The sequence below is a fragment of the Podarcis liolepis genome (assembly GCF_965112155.1).
Source record: "Podarcis liolepis genome assembly, chromosome: 8".
Taxonomy (NCBI): Eukaryota; Metazoa; Chordata; class Lepidosauria; order Squamata; family Lacertidae; genus Podarcis; species Podarcis liolepis.
In genome coordinates, this window is record NC_139560.1 from 15,700,219 (window position 1) to 15,713,617 (window position 13,399).

The 13,399-nt window shown below is 43.4% G+C and overlaps 1 protein-coding gene and 1 long non-coding RNA gene across 2 annotated transcripts in view; both read left to right on the forward strand.

Annotated features, from left to right (window-relative positions):
* Positions 1–13,399, forward strand: part of LOC310713284 — a 326,468-nt gene that overhangs the window by 209,777 nt on the left and 103,292 nt on the right. The gene's annotated exons all lie outside the window — the stretch shown is intronic.
* The window catches only part of MRPL13 (mitochondrial ribosomal protein L13), a gene marked incomplete at its 5' end in the record, with an annotated part of 37,146 nt that overhangs the window by 12,207 nt on the left and 11,540 nt on the right, over positions 1–13,399 (forward strand). Inside the window, 2 exons of the mRNA XM_083517042.1 lie at positions 6,385–6,471; positions 8,184–8,305. Coding sequence (XP_083373168.1) covers positions 6,385–6,471; positions 8,184–8,305 — 209 coding nt within the window. The remainder of the gene's footprint in view (positions 1–6,384; positions 6,472–8,183; positions 8,306–13,399) is intronic.

The following is a 13,399-nucleotide window of genomic DNA, read 5'->3' on the forward strand; positions in this document are numbered from 1 at the left end:
TGGGTTTTCTTTTCACCTTTTTTTGCTGATACCATACACTATCTCTCTTAACAGATCACTTTTCCAGTGGTTTTTTGTGTGCTGGAATCAGCATTATTCAATTTTTGAACCAGATTTTTCTTCTTGAATTTGCTTCATTATACCAATGTCTTCTCAAATAATAATGAGTCGGCCAGATTTTCTTGGAAAGTTTAGTTACTTCTTCCAGATCTCTGCCTTTCCAACTATTATATGGGTGTATTTATATATACACATTTTTAAATTATATATATATATTATATATTTTCTTCACAGCTGTCTGTTTGGCAGTTTTATTAGTTCCTTACTAGAGAGCTTGTCCAAACTTTTCAGGAACTGCTTAATGTTAGCATTTTGCATTTTCTTCCCTGTCGAGTTTTTATATTATATTTTAGAAGAGGGATAAGCAACTAGCAGCCCAAGGACTCAACGTCCTGTCAGGGGGGTTCCCCATCTGATAGTCCCTGATTTCAAGGAGTTGGACTTCCTCACCCAATAATGCTTCTCAGCTGCTAATTCCTATGTACAGGCCAAGACACATGTAAATAGAAATGCAAAACTGAAGAACCACAGAACTACTTTTTTGAAGAATGTCAACCAAATGAAATCAAGAGTTGGTTGACTCAGCTAGTGTCTGCTTTGTCCTGACAATGGCCCACACCATAATTTGGAGAACTGAGAAAGGGTTCTTCCCCTCACTCCCTTTGCATGTGGTTTACTGTCTACCATGATGTCTGAATTCAGAAACTATGGTTGGTGCTTGTCTTCCATACTTGGGTCAGTGACAAACCATGCAGAAGGTGACGAACTATGCATGGGTTGAGAAAGGGATGCATACGCCCACATCTCATTTGTGGCTTAAATTCATTTGTGACTTACCATAAATTTTTCCCTGCTTTGGTTAATGCATCCTATTCACTCCTATTCACAAGTTGTGCCACGATCCAACAGAGAGCACGTTTCACTTAAAGAGGTGGCAATTTGTTGCTAAAGAACATGATAACAACAATTAAATAAAGATGAAATAGATGTTGCCTTATTAACTGATGTTGCTATTCTGATGTTATTGGGACTGACAGTGAGTCCTGAGGATATAAGCAACTGAAAAGTCTCTCTTCCCACGTTCTCCTCCTGCTATAAGTAAGTAGGAGTTCATAAATCTCTGGTGGTGGTTTTTCTGTGTTTTATTGATGGGGGTATATTTATTAGCTGCTTTATAGTTTTCCTTTTTCTTGCAAGCCAACCTGGGAACACACTGGTGATGAGTGAGGGGTATGCATTTCTAAAATAAATACGACCCTCCAGTCCAAACCATGTCATCAAGAGGGCACAACTGCATGTTACGTGAGAAAACTCTGTGATTGAATCTCCTAGTGTATTTGAGGGTGGCTCAGCTTGGAACAGGAGACTGGAATGAACCCATGTCCCAAGAGCGGCTATAAAGTGTAGAGGGGGAAACATGAAGGCAGAATACAGGGGTGCAATTTGAGTAGTATTGGGGATCGTTGCAGTACAGGGCGAGGATTGAATCTCTTTCCCCCCGATTCAAGGTAGCGCCCCAGGAGCCTGATTTGAACAAAAGAAAAATACCTTGAATCTCCCTTAATTTAGCCAAGGTGGGTTTTTTAAGCCAACTGTAATATGAGGTGCAATTGTGTGAAACCACTCTGCCGGCATATGTGAAAATGTATAGAGCTCTCTCCGTTGTATTTGAAAGAGGAGCACGTGACGACTTGAAGCTTGGAAGTGAAAGTTTCTGGCTTTTGACTTGTGGCTTTTATGTTCCTTCCAGATTGCATTGCTCTTACTGGCTTTGTAAACTGTCTGTTGAAAACTAACATTTATGGCATCTTTTGTGGCTTTTATTCGGGATTTAATGCATACACACACACACACAAAAAGCACCTGAAAAATATAGTAGTTTCTACTGTAAACAAATCCTAGACGTAAAACCGTTGAAACTGCCCTGACGAGAAAGAAATTCCAGATGCAAAACGACACAGCAGTTCTTATTATAATGCACTCCAAGAGTTCTTAACTCCAAATCTGAAGGCAGGTTTATGTAATAAAAAAAGTAGACGTTTTAAAACAAAATGGGCAAAATATTTTTCGGTGTGTTATGCACACAGGGGCTGAAGGATCTAAAGGACTTCAATTCTGGGGTGTTCATTCGAAAAGCTGGGGAACTAAACCATGTTCAGAATGGGAACACCAGCAATTAATATAGGTTTCTTATGGTTCTCATATGCACTTGCATGGGAGTAAGTAAGCTCTACTGGAAACAGTAATTTTTGAGTAAAAAGGAAGAGGATTGTGTTGCTCAAGAGATCTGACAAGTATAATAGAACTTGCACTCGTCATGAGTTTTTCTGCATATCTGGTTATTGGGAATTGAAGTTTAACATTGATATGCACTGCAAAAAAAAAAAGAAGAAGAAGCAAAGGATCCTCTCTCCCTCTCCCTCCAGAGTTTTCCAATTACTTTTGTTGACTGTATTCCAGAATTGTGTAGTGACTATTAACTGCAGAGGAAGTTACATTAGATTAGTTCTTCTATTAAATACCTTACACAGGATATTAAATTACACATATACCAGCATTTTGCAATGACTAATGTCTGTTCTGATTTTCACAATTCCGATTACTTGTTGGTTATTTTTTCCATCACTTTATTTCGCACTCTTCAACCTAAGCTGCAGGCACATATCTTGATCATGTAAGCTGATCTTCAATTGCTAATTGCATTTTTTTTTTTTAAAAAAAGTACACCCTTTGACAGATTGGTGCAGTACAGCCACAGAATTAAAAGTCCTCTGTTTTGAGGTTTGCTTTTATATAACAGTTTCCCTTTAGGTAAAGTCTGTATAGCTTTCCAGTTTTGATGCAAAGGAGCATATCGGCATACTCAGATTTTTAGGGCAAAGTTTTTAAGGTGTGATGTTTTACTGTGATTTTATGATTCGCTGGAAGTCTCCCAGAGCTGGCGCAACCCAGTCAGATGCAGTGTTCGGAATTAGCCAGGCACCTGGTGTATTTTGCGCCTGACTTTTGACCGCTTGAGTCCAAGTGAAAATGCCTGGGTGCCAGAATGGGCCTGACATCTCCACCATCTGGACTTAATACCACATCCTGTAGAATTCTATCAGTTATTTTTTATCTGCACAACTGGAATGAATTTCTGGAACCAAAATGCATTTTTTCTGTGCAGGAGGTGTTGCTATTAAGAAAAAGAGGTTGGAATAGGCCAATATCTGTGTGGACTGTCCCTGGATCAAGTGACTTTTCTTCTTTAAGTTCTCAAAGTTCTCAACCTAGCTCAAGGTTGTGATATGAACTAGCCAGATGTTTAACGGAGAATCAATCGCAGTCAGTCCATCATTTGAAAAATACAGTGGTGCCCCGCAAGACGAATGCCTCGCAAGACGGAAAACCCGCTAGACGAAAGGGTTTTCCGTTTTGGAGGTGCTTCGCAAAACGAATTTCCTATGGGCTTGCTTTGCAAGATGACAATGTCTTGCGAGTTCCTGCTGGTTTTTTCCCCTCCCCCCCTTTTCCTAAGCCGCTAAGCCGCTTATCGGCTGATCCGATCAGCAGATAAGCCGCTAAAAGACACTAATAGCGCTAATCCGCTAATCCTTCAATGGGCTTGCTTTGCAAGACGAAAAAACCGCTAGACGAAGAGAATCACAGAACGGATTCTTTTCGTCTTGCAAGGCCCCACTGTACGACTTTAGAGCTGTCTTGCCCCAAAATGGCAACGAGACATTCCATTTAGAGCCTATAACCTTGTTTAAGGAGTCATTTGGCCCCTAGCTTAAATATCTGAGTCTCTTAGCACTCGTCAGGTGGCCGGCATGATGTTGTTGTTGTTGTTGTTAGCACTCAGCTGTTGTTCCTTTGTATAGATGAATATTGGTCCATAGATCTTATTCACCTTTGCTATTAATGGGCCTGTTCATCTTGAGCAAATCGCTAAGCAAATAATTTTCATAGGCTTCAATGCCCGCAGTTAAAGACAAAGCTACACAGTACCTCAAAACTGGGAGGTGTGTCCTGCATTCCCCACCTGTCGCTGCCCTTCTTTAATATCTGGTTAAATTTGTTTTGTGTCCTATTTATTATTATTTATTCATTTGACATCCTGCCCTTCCTCCCCCAAAATAACTTGAACTATATATGTTCAACTCCATATAATGATAATAGGATACAAGGTGAGATGAACTAGACATTACTGTGTTTTGTGTGATTTGTGGTGCTGTCTAAGGCTGCAGTCCTAACCTCACAAAGAAGGAATAAGCACAATGGAGTTCAATGGGAGCTACTTCAGAATAGACATGGTTAGAATTGCAGTCCTTCTGCCATTCTTCAGGTAGGCAAAGTTGTCTTTCTAGAAACAGAGATCAAAACTTGAAATTATTCTAAAATGATTTACATTTTAAAAAAGAAGCCAGGTCTGTGTATTGCTCACATGTGATACTTTAAAAATATTATTCAGATAAGGGAGGCACAACATATTATATTTTGGAAGGGAATTTATGAGTGTGTAGCTACATGGGGTGCAGGCTCTGTTTTTAAAACTGAAACCAAATACACTTGTACATTTCGAAAGAATTATTTGGATAAATGTATCTGTCTTTCACCTCTAAATATTTACAGTATAGCCAGCATTTACTTATAATGAATAAATGGGGATAGTCAGAAATAGCCATTAACTGTCCAATCCTTAGTGTGTTGTGCCAACAGGATTGGAAGAGAGAGAAAAGAATTGAAAGTGCTTTGTAGCTCAGATTAGTTAAGGCCAGTGTTAGAAACTGGGATGCAAAAGCTAGGAACATCACTGGGACTTGAATTGTAGGCGCAAAAACAGAATGTCTAGTCACTACTTTTTAAAATTATATAGAGATTTCCTTTGTAAAGACACTGCAGGTTTTCTTTATTTAAGAAACAGATTTTGGCACACATTTAATCCAGGCATGTTTAATAACATGAAAGAAACAATAGTTTAGCAGGGATTTTTTAATGCAGCTATGTGAGTGTCATAGCTACCTGGCAAGAGCGATGGGGGAAGCCCATAATGAAGGCTCTTGTCATTTCCGATAATAAACATTCCCTTCAGGAATATTTGTGGAAGAGAGCCTGCTAGGGGAGATGCAAGCGATTCATTGCAAACAGTGATGAGGTGGGCTGGGGAAGATGATACAACAGGAAGCACAAAGCACTGGTGCTTCCTGTTGCCTTTGCAGGTCCTCTTTGAAGGCAGAGCCACTTCCGCCCTACTGGGAAGGGGAGGTTGCGGGCTTCACGGCCCCACCACGAGTGCAACTGAAGCCCAGCCCCTGTGCGATTGGGGGGATTCCTGGCCGCGTCACCCCCTGGCCGGCCAATCGGCTGGCTCTGGGGGTGTGGCCTGCCCTATTTAAGGCAGGACGCAGCCGGGGATCTTCCTCTTTGCCGCCTGCCAGCTGTTCCTGCTTTTCCCACCCTCCCGCCCTATAAAGTTTTCGTTCCTTGACCTTGCTATGGACCTTGGTTGGTCGCCATTGAGGGGCCTGGTAGGAATTTTTCCACTTGGCAAATTGGCATCAGCCACTTGGTTTTCGCCTACCTCATAGCAAATCGTCACAACTTTCTGGGTATTGGCGGTTAGGCATTGGTATTGTTCTGTAGATGGAAGAGGGGAGGTAGCGCCATCACCTGCCCCACATATTGAAGGGTAGTCCAATGAAGGATTCCGGGGGGCGTGGCCCTGTCCGAAGCCTGGGGAGGTCCTAAAGCACGCTCCCCAACCGATGACCCCGGGAGAGTTCCTAGTCGATGTGCATCAGCAGGACTCCCCCTACTGGTGGTTAACCCTTCCCGGACTTCTAGCAGACGGGCTGAAGTCAGAAATAGTCGATTAGGATCAATGCCTAAGCCAATACCGCTCATCACCTGTAACCAATAAAGTTGTGGCCTTATGTAACCCATTAACCTTAATAATTGTGTCATGTGTCATTATTTCCACCTGGGGGGCAGGAACTTGCCACACAACCTGACATTCCCAGCCACATTATAAAGGGACGAAGAAGGAAGCATGGACACACAAGCATTGCTGTCTATGACTTCTTTAAAGCGCCCAAAATAGCAAACAAAAGTGTGTTGTTGTTGTTTTACAAAAAGGTAGGTGCAGATAGAGCTTTGAGAAAACATTTTGTAGGTGTAGCTAGGGGTTCAAGTCAGGCTAATTAAGAAAGGTGGGTGTTTAAAACTTTATCTTTTTTATTTAAAATGAAAGATAAAATAAAATTCTCTTATTTAATTCTGTATTAGCAGGCTGAAGATTTCTGAGACCTTGAGATAGCCAATGTTATGTGTTTTCTTTTGCAGATTGTAAAACTGGCTACGTATGGAATGCTCCCCAAAAATCTTCACAGAAGAACTATGATGCAAAGGCTGCACATCTTTGCAGATGATGTAAGTTAGTTGCCAGTATTGTTTTTTGTGTACTAATCTTGACTGTACCCATGCAAATTCTAACCTACATTTTCAGTCCATGTACAGTGGTACCTGGGACGCAGGTGGCGCTGTGGGTAAAAGCCTCAGCGCCTAGGGCTTGCCGATCGAAAGGTCGGCGGTTCGAATCCCTGCGGCGGGGTGCGCTCCCGTCGTTCGGTCCCAGCGCCTGCCAACCTAGCAGTTCGAAAGCACCTCCGGGTGCAAGTAGATAAATAGGGACCGCTTACCAGCGGGAAGGTAAACGGCGTTTCCGTGTGCGGCTCTGGCTCGCCAGAGCAGCGATGTCACGCTGGCCACGTGACCCGGAAGTGTCTTCGGACAGCGCTGGCCCACGGCCTCTTGAGTGAGATGGGCGCACAACCCTAGAGTCTGGCAAGACTGGCCCGTACGGGCAGGGGTACCTTTACCTTTACAGTGGTACCTTGGTTCTCAAACTTAATCCGTTCCGGAAGTCCGTTCTAAAACCAAAGCGTTCCAAAATCAAGGCGCACTTTCCCATAGAAAGTAACGCAAAATGGATTAATCTGTTCCAGACTTTTAAAAACAACCCCTAAAACAGCAATTTAACATGAATTAATAACAAATGACATCCCCATAAATAAGAAAAGGCTATTCTTATATGCATCCGCTGCCGCAAGAGTTCTTATAGCAAAGAACTGGAAGGGAAACAAAATGCCCACAACAATAGATTAGCAAATCAAACTTATTGAATTTGTTGAATTGGCCAAAATGACAGCAGCTATCAGAGGTCAAACAAATCAAAATTTAATAAAATAATGGAGTTGCGTGAATGAATATATGAAAAAACACTGCTCCAGCACAGAAATATTGATATGTAAAGAACAAAGTTTGTAAGGGGAAAAGGTTACAAATGAAAGTAAAATTTGAATATTTGTCAAATACAATATAACAACACAACTGTAAAGATAAGTTATAGAGTTAAGGTCAAGCAATGATGGAAGGAAGTCAGATTTTAACTCACATTTTGACTTATGTTGAACCAATGGTGGTGGTGGGGAGTGAGGTGGTGGGATGCTTTGTGTTACTAACATGTAAGGTAAAGGTAAAGGGACCCCTGACCATTAGGTCCAGTCGTGGCCAACTCTGGGGTTGCGGCGCTCATCTCACTTTACTGGCCAAGGGAGCCGGCGTACAGCTTCCGGGTCATGTGGCCAGCATGACTTAAGCTGCTTCTGGCGAACCAGAGCAGCACACGGAAACACCGTTTACCTTCCCATCGGAGCGGTACCTATTTATCTACTTGCACTTTGACGTGCTTTCAAACTGCTAGGTTGGCAGGAGCAAAGACCGAACAAGGAGAGCTCACCCCGTCGCGGGGATTTGAACCACCGACCTTCTGATTGGCAAGTCTTAGGCTCTGTGGTTTAACCCACAGTGCCACCCGCATCCCGTTATGAACATGTACATATGTGTAAACGTTTCTTTCTGTTATTTTGTAGAGATAAAAACTTCAATAAAAATTAATTTAAAAAGGGGGGGGAGTGGGCAACCTGTGGACTTTCAGGTGTTGTTGGGTTATGTCTTTCATCATCCCTGACCATCACTGATGGGAACTGGAGCCCCGCAGCACCTAGGTTGCCCTCTCATGCTTCAGAAAGCAAGTGATGTAATGGATGGCCGGTGGCTGTTTGCGTTTCCCTCTTCCTCAGGTTATCCCCGAAGAAATACGCAAGAATCTTGTAGAGGTGCTTCCGCAGCCCCGCAAAGTGCCCAAGAGGTTTGATGAATATACGCAAGAGGAAATTGATGCTTTCCCAAGGCTCTGGAATCCGTAAGTGTCTAAAAGTCCTTGCACAGGGCTTTTATAACCGCACGTGATGGATTAGCTTTTAAAGAATGCATTTGCCTCTAAGCGGCTAGAGAAATGTTTTTAAAATGCCTTTGAAGCAAAGATGAAGATGGATACGCCATATAGATTTGTCCCTTCAGTTTTTGGATTACTTTGAGAGTAGATTTTGTTCTTATTTCGTGAGAGAGGGTGTGCGTGCGCTCATTTCCTTTAAAATAATAGAAATCAAGGCATATCTGGTTTTGGTCCTCAAGGGAAATATTTTCGGAATAGTTTTTTAAACACAATGTTCTAACTTATAAAATATAGTAGCCTGCTTTCGCGTGGAATACTTTACACACAAGTATTTGTAAGGCTTTGGGTGGATTAAATTGCAGCCTTGAAAGCAGTCCATAATATGTGTCTTAGGCTTTATTTACAAAGAGAAGAAAGCAGGAAGCTGAGGAGATATTCCTTTACCAAACCAGAATGCAATCTTTAAACCAATACTTGTGTCAAATATTAAGGGTGTTTTGTGAAGGACACTAGAGCCAAATCTAGCATGCAGAACAGACCTTCCGAGTTCAATATCTACCTGCTAGAATATTGCCTTTTCGGTGGCATTTGAGGTGATGCTACCCAAGCAGAGCTTGTTTTTAAGTGCAGGGTAGATGCCTCTTCTCTTCCCACAACCATCTCTCCTGCCATAGAAGTTTTACTGTCGCTGTGTCTATAAAAATATGCCTGTGCAATTGGAATCAGCAGCCGTCGGTATGAGCTCTGTGCGTTCTGCGTAGTGCCACCTTTACAAATGACAATCTGGGAAGCAACTGGGCCTGGATCTCCGCCTCTGACCACCTTAGAAATCTGCTAGTAAAAGACCCGCTGCAGAGATACCAATGTACAGTAATGGTGCAGGAGTAAAGTGTATTGCAAAACATATGATGAGCTTCCTGGAACATTATATGATTACAGTGGTACGTCGTGTTACGTACAGTGGAACCTCGGGTTGTGAACATGATCCATGCGGGAGGCACGTTCACAACCCACAGCGCCGCGTCTACGCACGTGTGGGTTGCGAGTCGGTTCTTCTGCGCATGTGCAAAGCTCGATTTAGCGTTCGTGCGCATGCGCGAGTGCCGAAACCCGGAAGTAACCCGTTCCGGTACTTCCAGGTTCGGCACGGTGCGCAAGCTGAAAACGCATAACCTGAAGCGTCTGTAACCCGACGTACCACTGTACTTAATACGTTCCGGAGGTCTGTTTGTAACATGAGGCGCGCTTTCACTAATTGCGCCTCCCATTGGTGCTGCGCCGCCAGAGCGTGACTTCCGCTCACATCTGCAAAGGTCGCAACAAGGGGCATCTACTTCCGGGTTAGTGGAGTGCGTAACCCGAAACATTTGTAAGGGGGATGGTACGTAATGCGAGGTACCACTGTAGTAGCAAGGCCCATACATCAGAGTTCTAAATAAGAATTCCATACTGACCTTACTTTCACTTCAGAGTCTCTGCATGTGATATAAGAGTGGTGGGAGAACATAAGAAATCAATACTCTGCCTCCACAATTGGAAGCAGTTATGCTTCTGAATACCAGTTTGCTGGAAACCATAGGAAGGGAGAGTGCTCTTATTCTCAAATCCTGCTTGCTGGTCTTCCACAGGCTCTTCCTAGGTTCTTACGCTACAAAACATGGCAGGGTTGGAGCCTCCCTTTCACTGCAGTGCTTTGAAATAATTCTGCCTTACCTAAAGAAAGTTATTTCGCTCACTGAATGAGTCTTCACCTTCATTAACTGTTGAGCCTTGGACTTCTTTTTTAAAAAAGATAGTTGGGCATTGTGGTTGTAGGAAGAAAGGAAAAGTTAAAAACATATTCCTCCTCCGTGGGTCTTCTGCTGGTTCCCTCACTGCAAGAAGCCAAGTTACAGGGAACCAGGCGGAGGGCCTTCTTGGTAGTGGCGCCCTCCCTGTGGAACAGCCTCCCTTCAGATGTCAAGGAGATAAAGAATTGCAGAACTTTTAGAAGACATCAGACGGCAGCCCTGTATCAGGAAGTTTTTAATGCTGGATGTTTTGCTATGTTTTTATATATGCTATAAGCCGCTCAGAGTAGCAGAAACCCAGTCACATGGGCGAGTTATAAGTAATAAAATTATTATTATTTATTCATTATATTATCTGGGTTTAATTTCTTTTGTTTAGGGAGATAAAAAGTGTTTTGGAAACTTAGTGTTTCTCTTTCTCAATCCTGCTATACTGTTATAATGAGCAGAATTTAAAATGTACTGCTGTTTACAAGTACGGTATTTCCATCTTATTGTGGCATATGCAGAATTATTCCATCCGGTGATTACGTAGGACAGAGAGAATCAGAAAGACAGAGACCACCCGAAAGACTATTCTCAAGAGCTGGAGCTGGTTCCCTATGAGCTTAATTATTTAAAGCCATTCTCCTTCCAAATGGGACTTTACAGTCCGCTAACTTTGGAATAACGACGAGTCAAGGAAAAAGTTCCAGGAGAGTCCAGGTGTCTGACCCTTTCCCCTCTGTGAAGCATTTCACTCTTCTAATATTATTTGGTGTGGTGTATGAACTTAGACTGCGATACAAGACATCTCAGAATCTCGCCACAACTATAAACTCCCTTAGCTGCTTGTCTCTCACCTCCTGCAGCCCACTATGTCAGAACAGTGATACTGAACGGCCATGTAGCCCTCTTTGGTCTATAACATACTGTATTTTTCGCTCCATAAGGCGCACCGGACCATAAGGCGCACCTAGTTTTTAGAGGGGAAAATCAAGAAAAAAAATATTATTTCCCCACACACACCCCAAAGAGCTTCTGGGGCTGCCGGGGGAAGCCCGGGTTCCCTCCCCCAGCCCCAAAGAGCAAGGAAGCCAAGACAGCGAGCGGGATCCATCCCTCTTTAGTGGCGCGCAACCTCTTCAGCCAGGAGAGGCTGCGCGCAGCTATGGGAGAAGCCATGGATGGATCCCGCTCGCTGTCTTGGCTTCCTCTTTAGCCATGCGCAGCCCCTCCTGCCGGAAGAGGTTGCACACGGCTAAAGAAGCCATAGCCGCGGACTTCCGGGTTGGCGCGAACAGCTAATGGCGGATTCCCTCCGAGCTCCGGAGGGAATCGGCTCTGCTGGGGACGGGTCTTGCCGCGACGGCGACGCGGGGACCCTCAAAAACCTCAGGCGCGGATGCCTGAGGACCTGGTGACTCGGTGGGCACCTTAAGCGCCCTCCCCGACCCACGAAGAGGGTACGGAGAGCGGCGTGGTGCTGGGAGTAGATCGCTACCCCAGCGGAGCGGAGCCGTGTGCCATGGCTGAAGAGCGCTGACTTTTTTCCTCAAATTTGGACTCAAAAAAGAAGCAACCCGTGAGTAGATTGGAACCTGGACTTTAAAATACTGATTCGTAAATTTGGTACGACCGGGGGATGTGTCAAAGGGAAGTCCGCACCCCCCCTCCTGCAGATTATTTAAAGCAACAGCAGGAAAACTAAGTTGGAGAGCCTACCCTTTCGGGGTGAGTTTAAAAGGATAGTAACTTCCACGATTGGATGAAAGAAGCGTGGAGCTGGAGTGCAAGAGTGGTGTTTTGGAACTTTTTCTTTTGCCGTTTGTAATCCCCCCTCCCGGGCCCGGGAGAGTTCTGCTTTTAAGCCTGTTGAAGAGGAAAGGAGTTTGACAGCTGTCAAAAGCTGTCAAACGGGTGACTTAAAGTGAAAGAGTTTGTTACTCAAGATTTCGCTGGACTAAAATTGATATAAATTAACTAAAGTGTTTGGATACAAAGAAATAAATTAAGAGGAAAAGGATTGTTGGGAAAAGATTATTGTAACTAGATTCCCCCTAGGGGGAAGTCTGAGACATTACAATGGCTGTGGATGGAAACTTACTAGCTGAGCTAGAAAAAACATTCTATCTTGTGGGAATTCTACAAGAGCAGAGTTTTGCCATGAACAAACAACTTATGACCTTGACTGCTGGAATAAGCAACTCTGTTGAAAGTATGGAGGACTTGAGTGAGAAAAAATCTGCAGCCGAGTGGAAAGAGATAACGCAAGAAGGAAATGAGACTAAACAAGTACAGGAGAAAGTACAGATGGAAGGTACAAATCAGAAGCCCATACAAATGGATTATAAACAAGAAGACCCTTGGATTATGTGGAGTATAAATCTGCAAAAGATCCGCAAGATGAAGGAAAAGGCTCCTGGAATACTGGGAATCCAAGAATTTAAAAGAAAGAAGAAATATGACTGGGGCCTTTATCTTTATTTTCATTCTGACTCTTATCTGTATCTCTACTCTGGTTTGGAATTTGAAGGACTGGTGGAAATTTTGCAGCAGCTGGTTTCAAGTGATTTTGTGGGAAGAAAATCTGGCCTGACTGGGATACAACTCCTTCGAGATCCGAAGACCAACATGAAGGATTACCAACAAAACCGGCGGAGAGGAACTGAAATAGATTTGAAGGCCTCAGACGTGAGGAATCCAGGCTAAGAAATGCCATTTTGGACTTGTACTTGGGAAGGGACGGAAACCGGGGATGGGAGGAGGGGAAAACAGAATTTCAAAAAACGCCTATGATTTTGGTTTTAGTTAATGTGTTTTATGTTTTATAAAAAATGGGAAATTGATGGAAGAGACTTTCGAGTCCAACTTAGGAAAGAACTTAATTTTTTACAAAAGATGTAATATCAAAATGGTAAGAAGATAAAATAATAATTTGCTGATATAACTATGGGAAGTGGAATGCAGGAGGTGGGGTGCGGGGAAGTCAACGACCAAGGTTAAGAAAGTAAGATTTCTGAAACTGTACGTGTTCTTGTCTTTGTCTTTTATGTGTGTGTTGTGTTGTTATAAAAATTTGAAAAACCAATAAAAATTTTATAAAAAAAAAAAAAAAGAAGCAGAGGGGCTGCGCGTGGCTAAGGCAATACCCCCACCTCCCGCAAAAGCCCACAGGAACCGTGCACCCTTTAAGGAGCATGCGGCTCCTGCGGGCTTTTCTACGAGGAGGGAGAAGGGACTGACTGGCCGCATCAGTCCCTTCTCCCTCCTGGGGAAAAGCCCGCAAGAG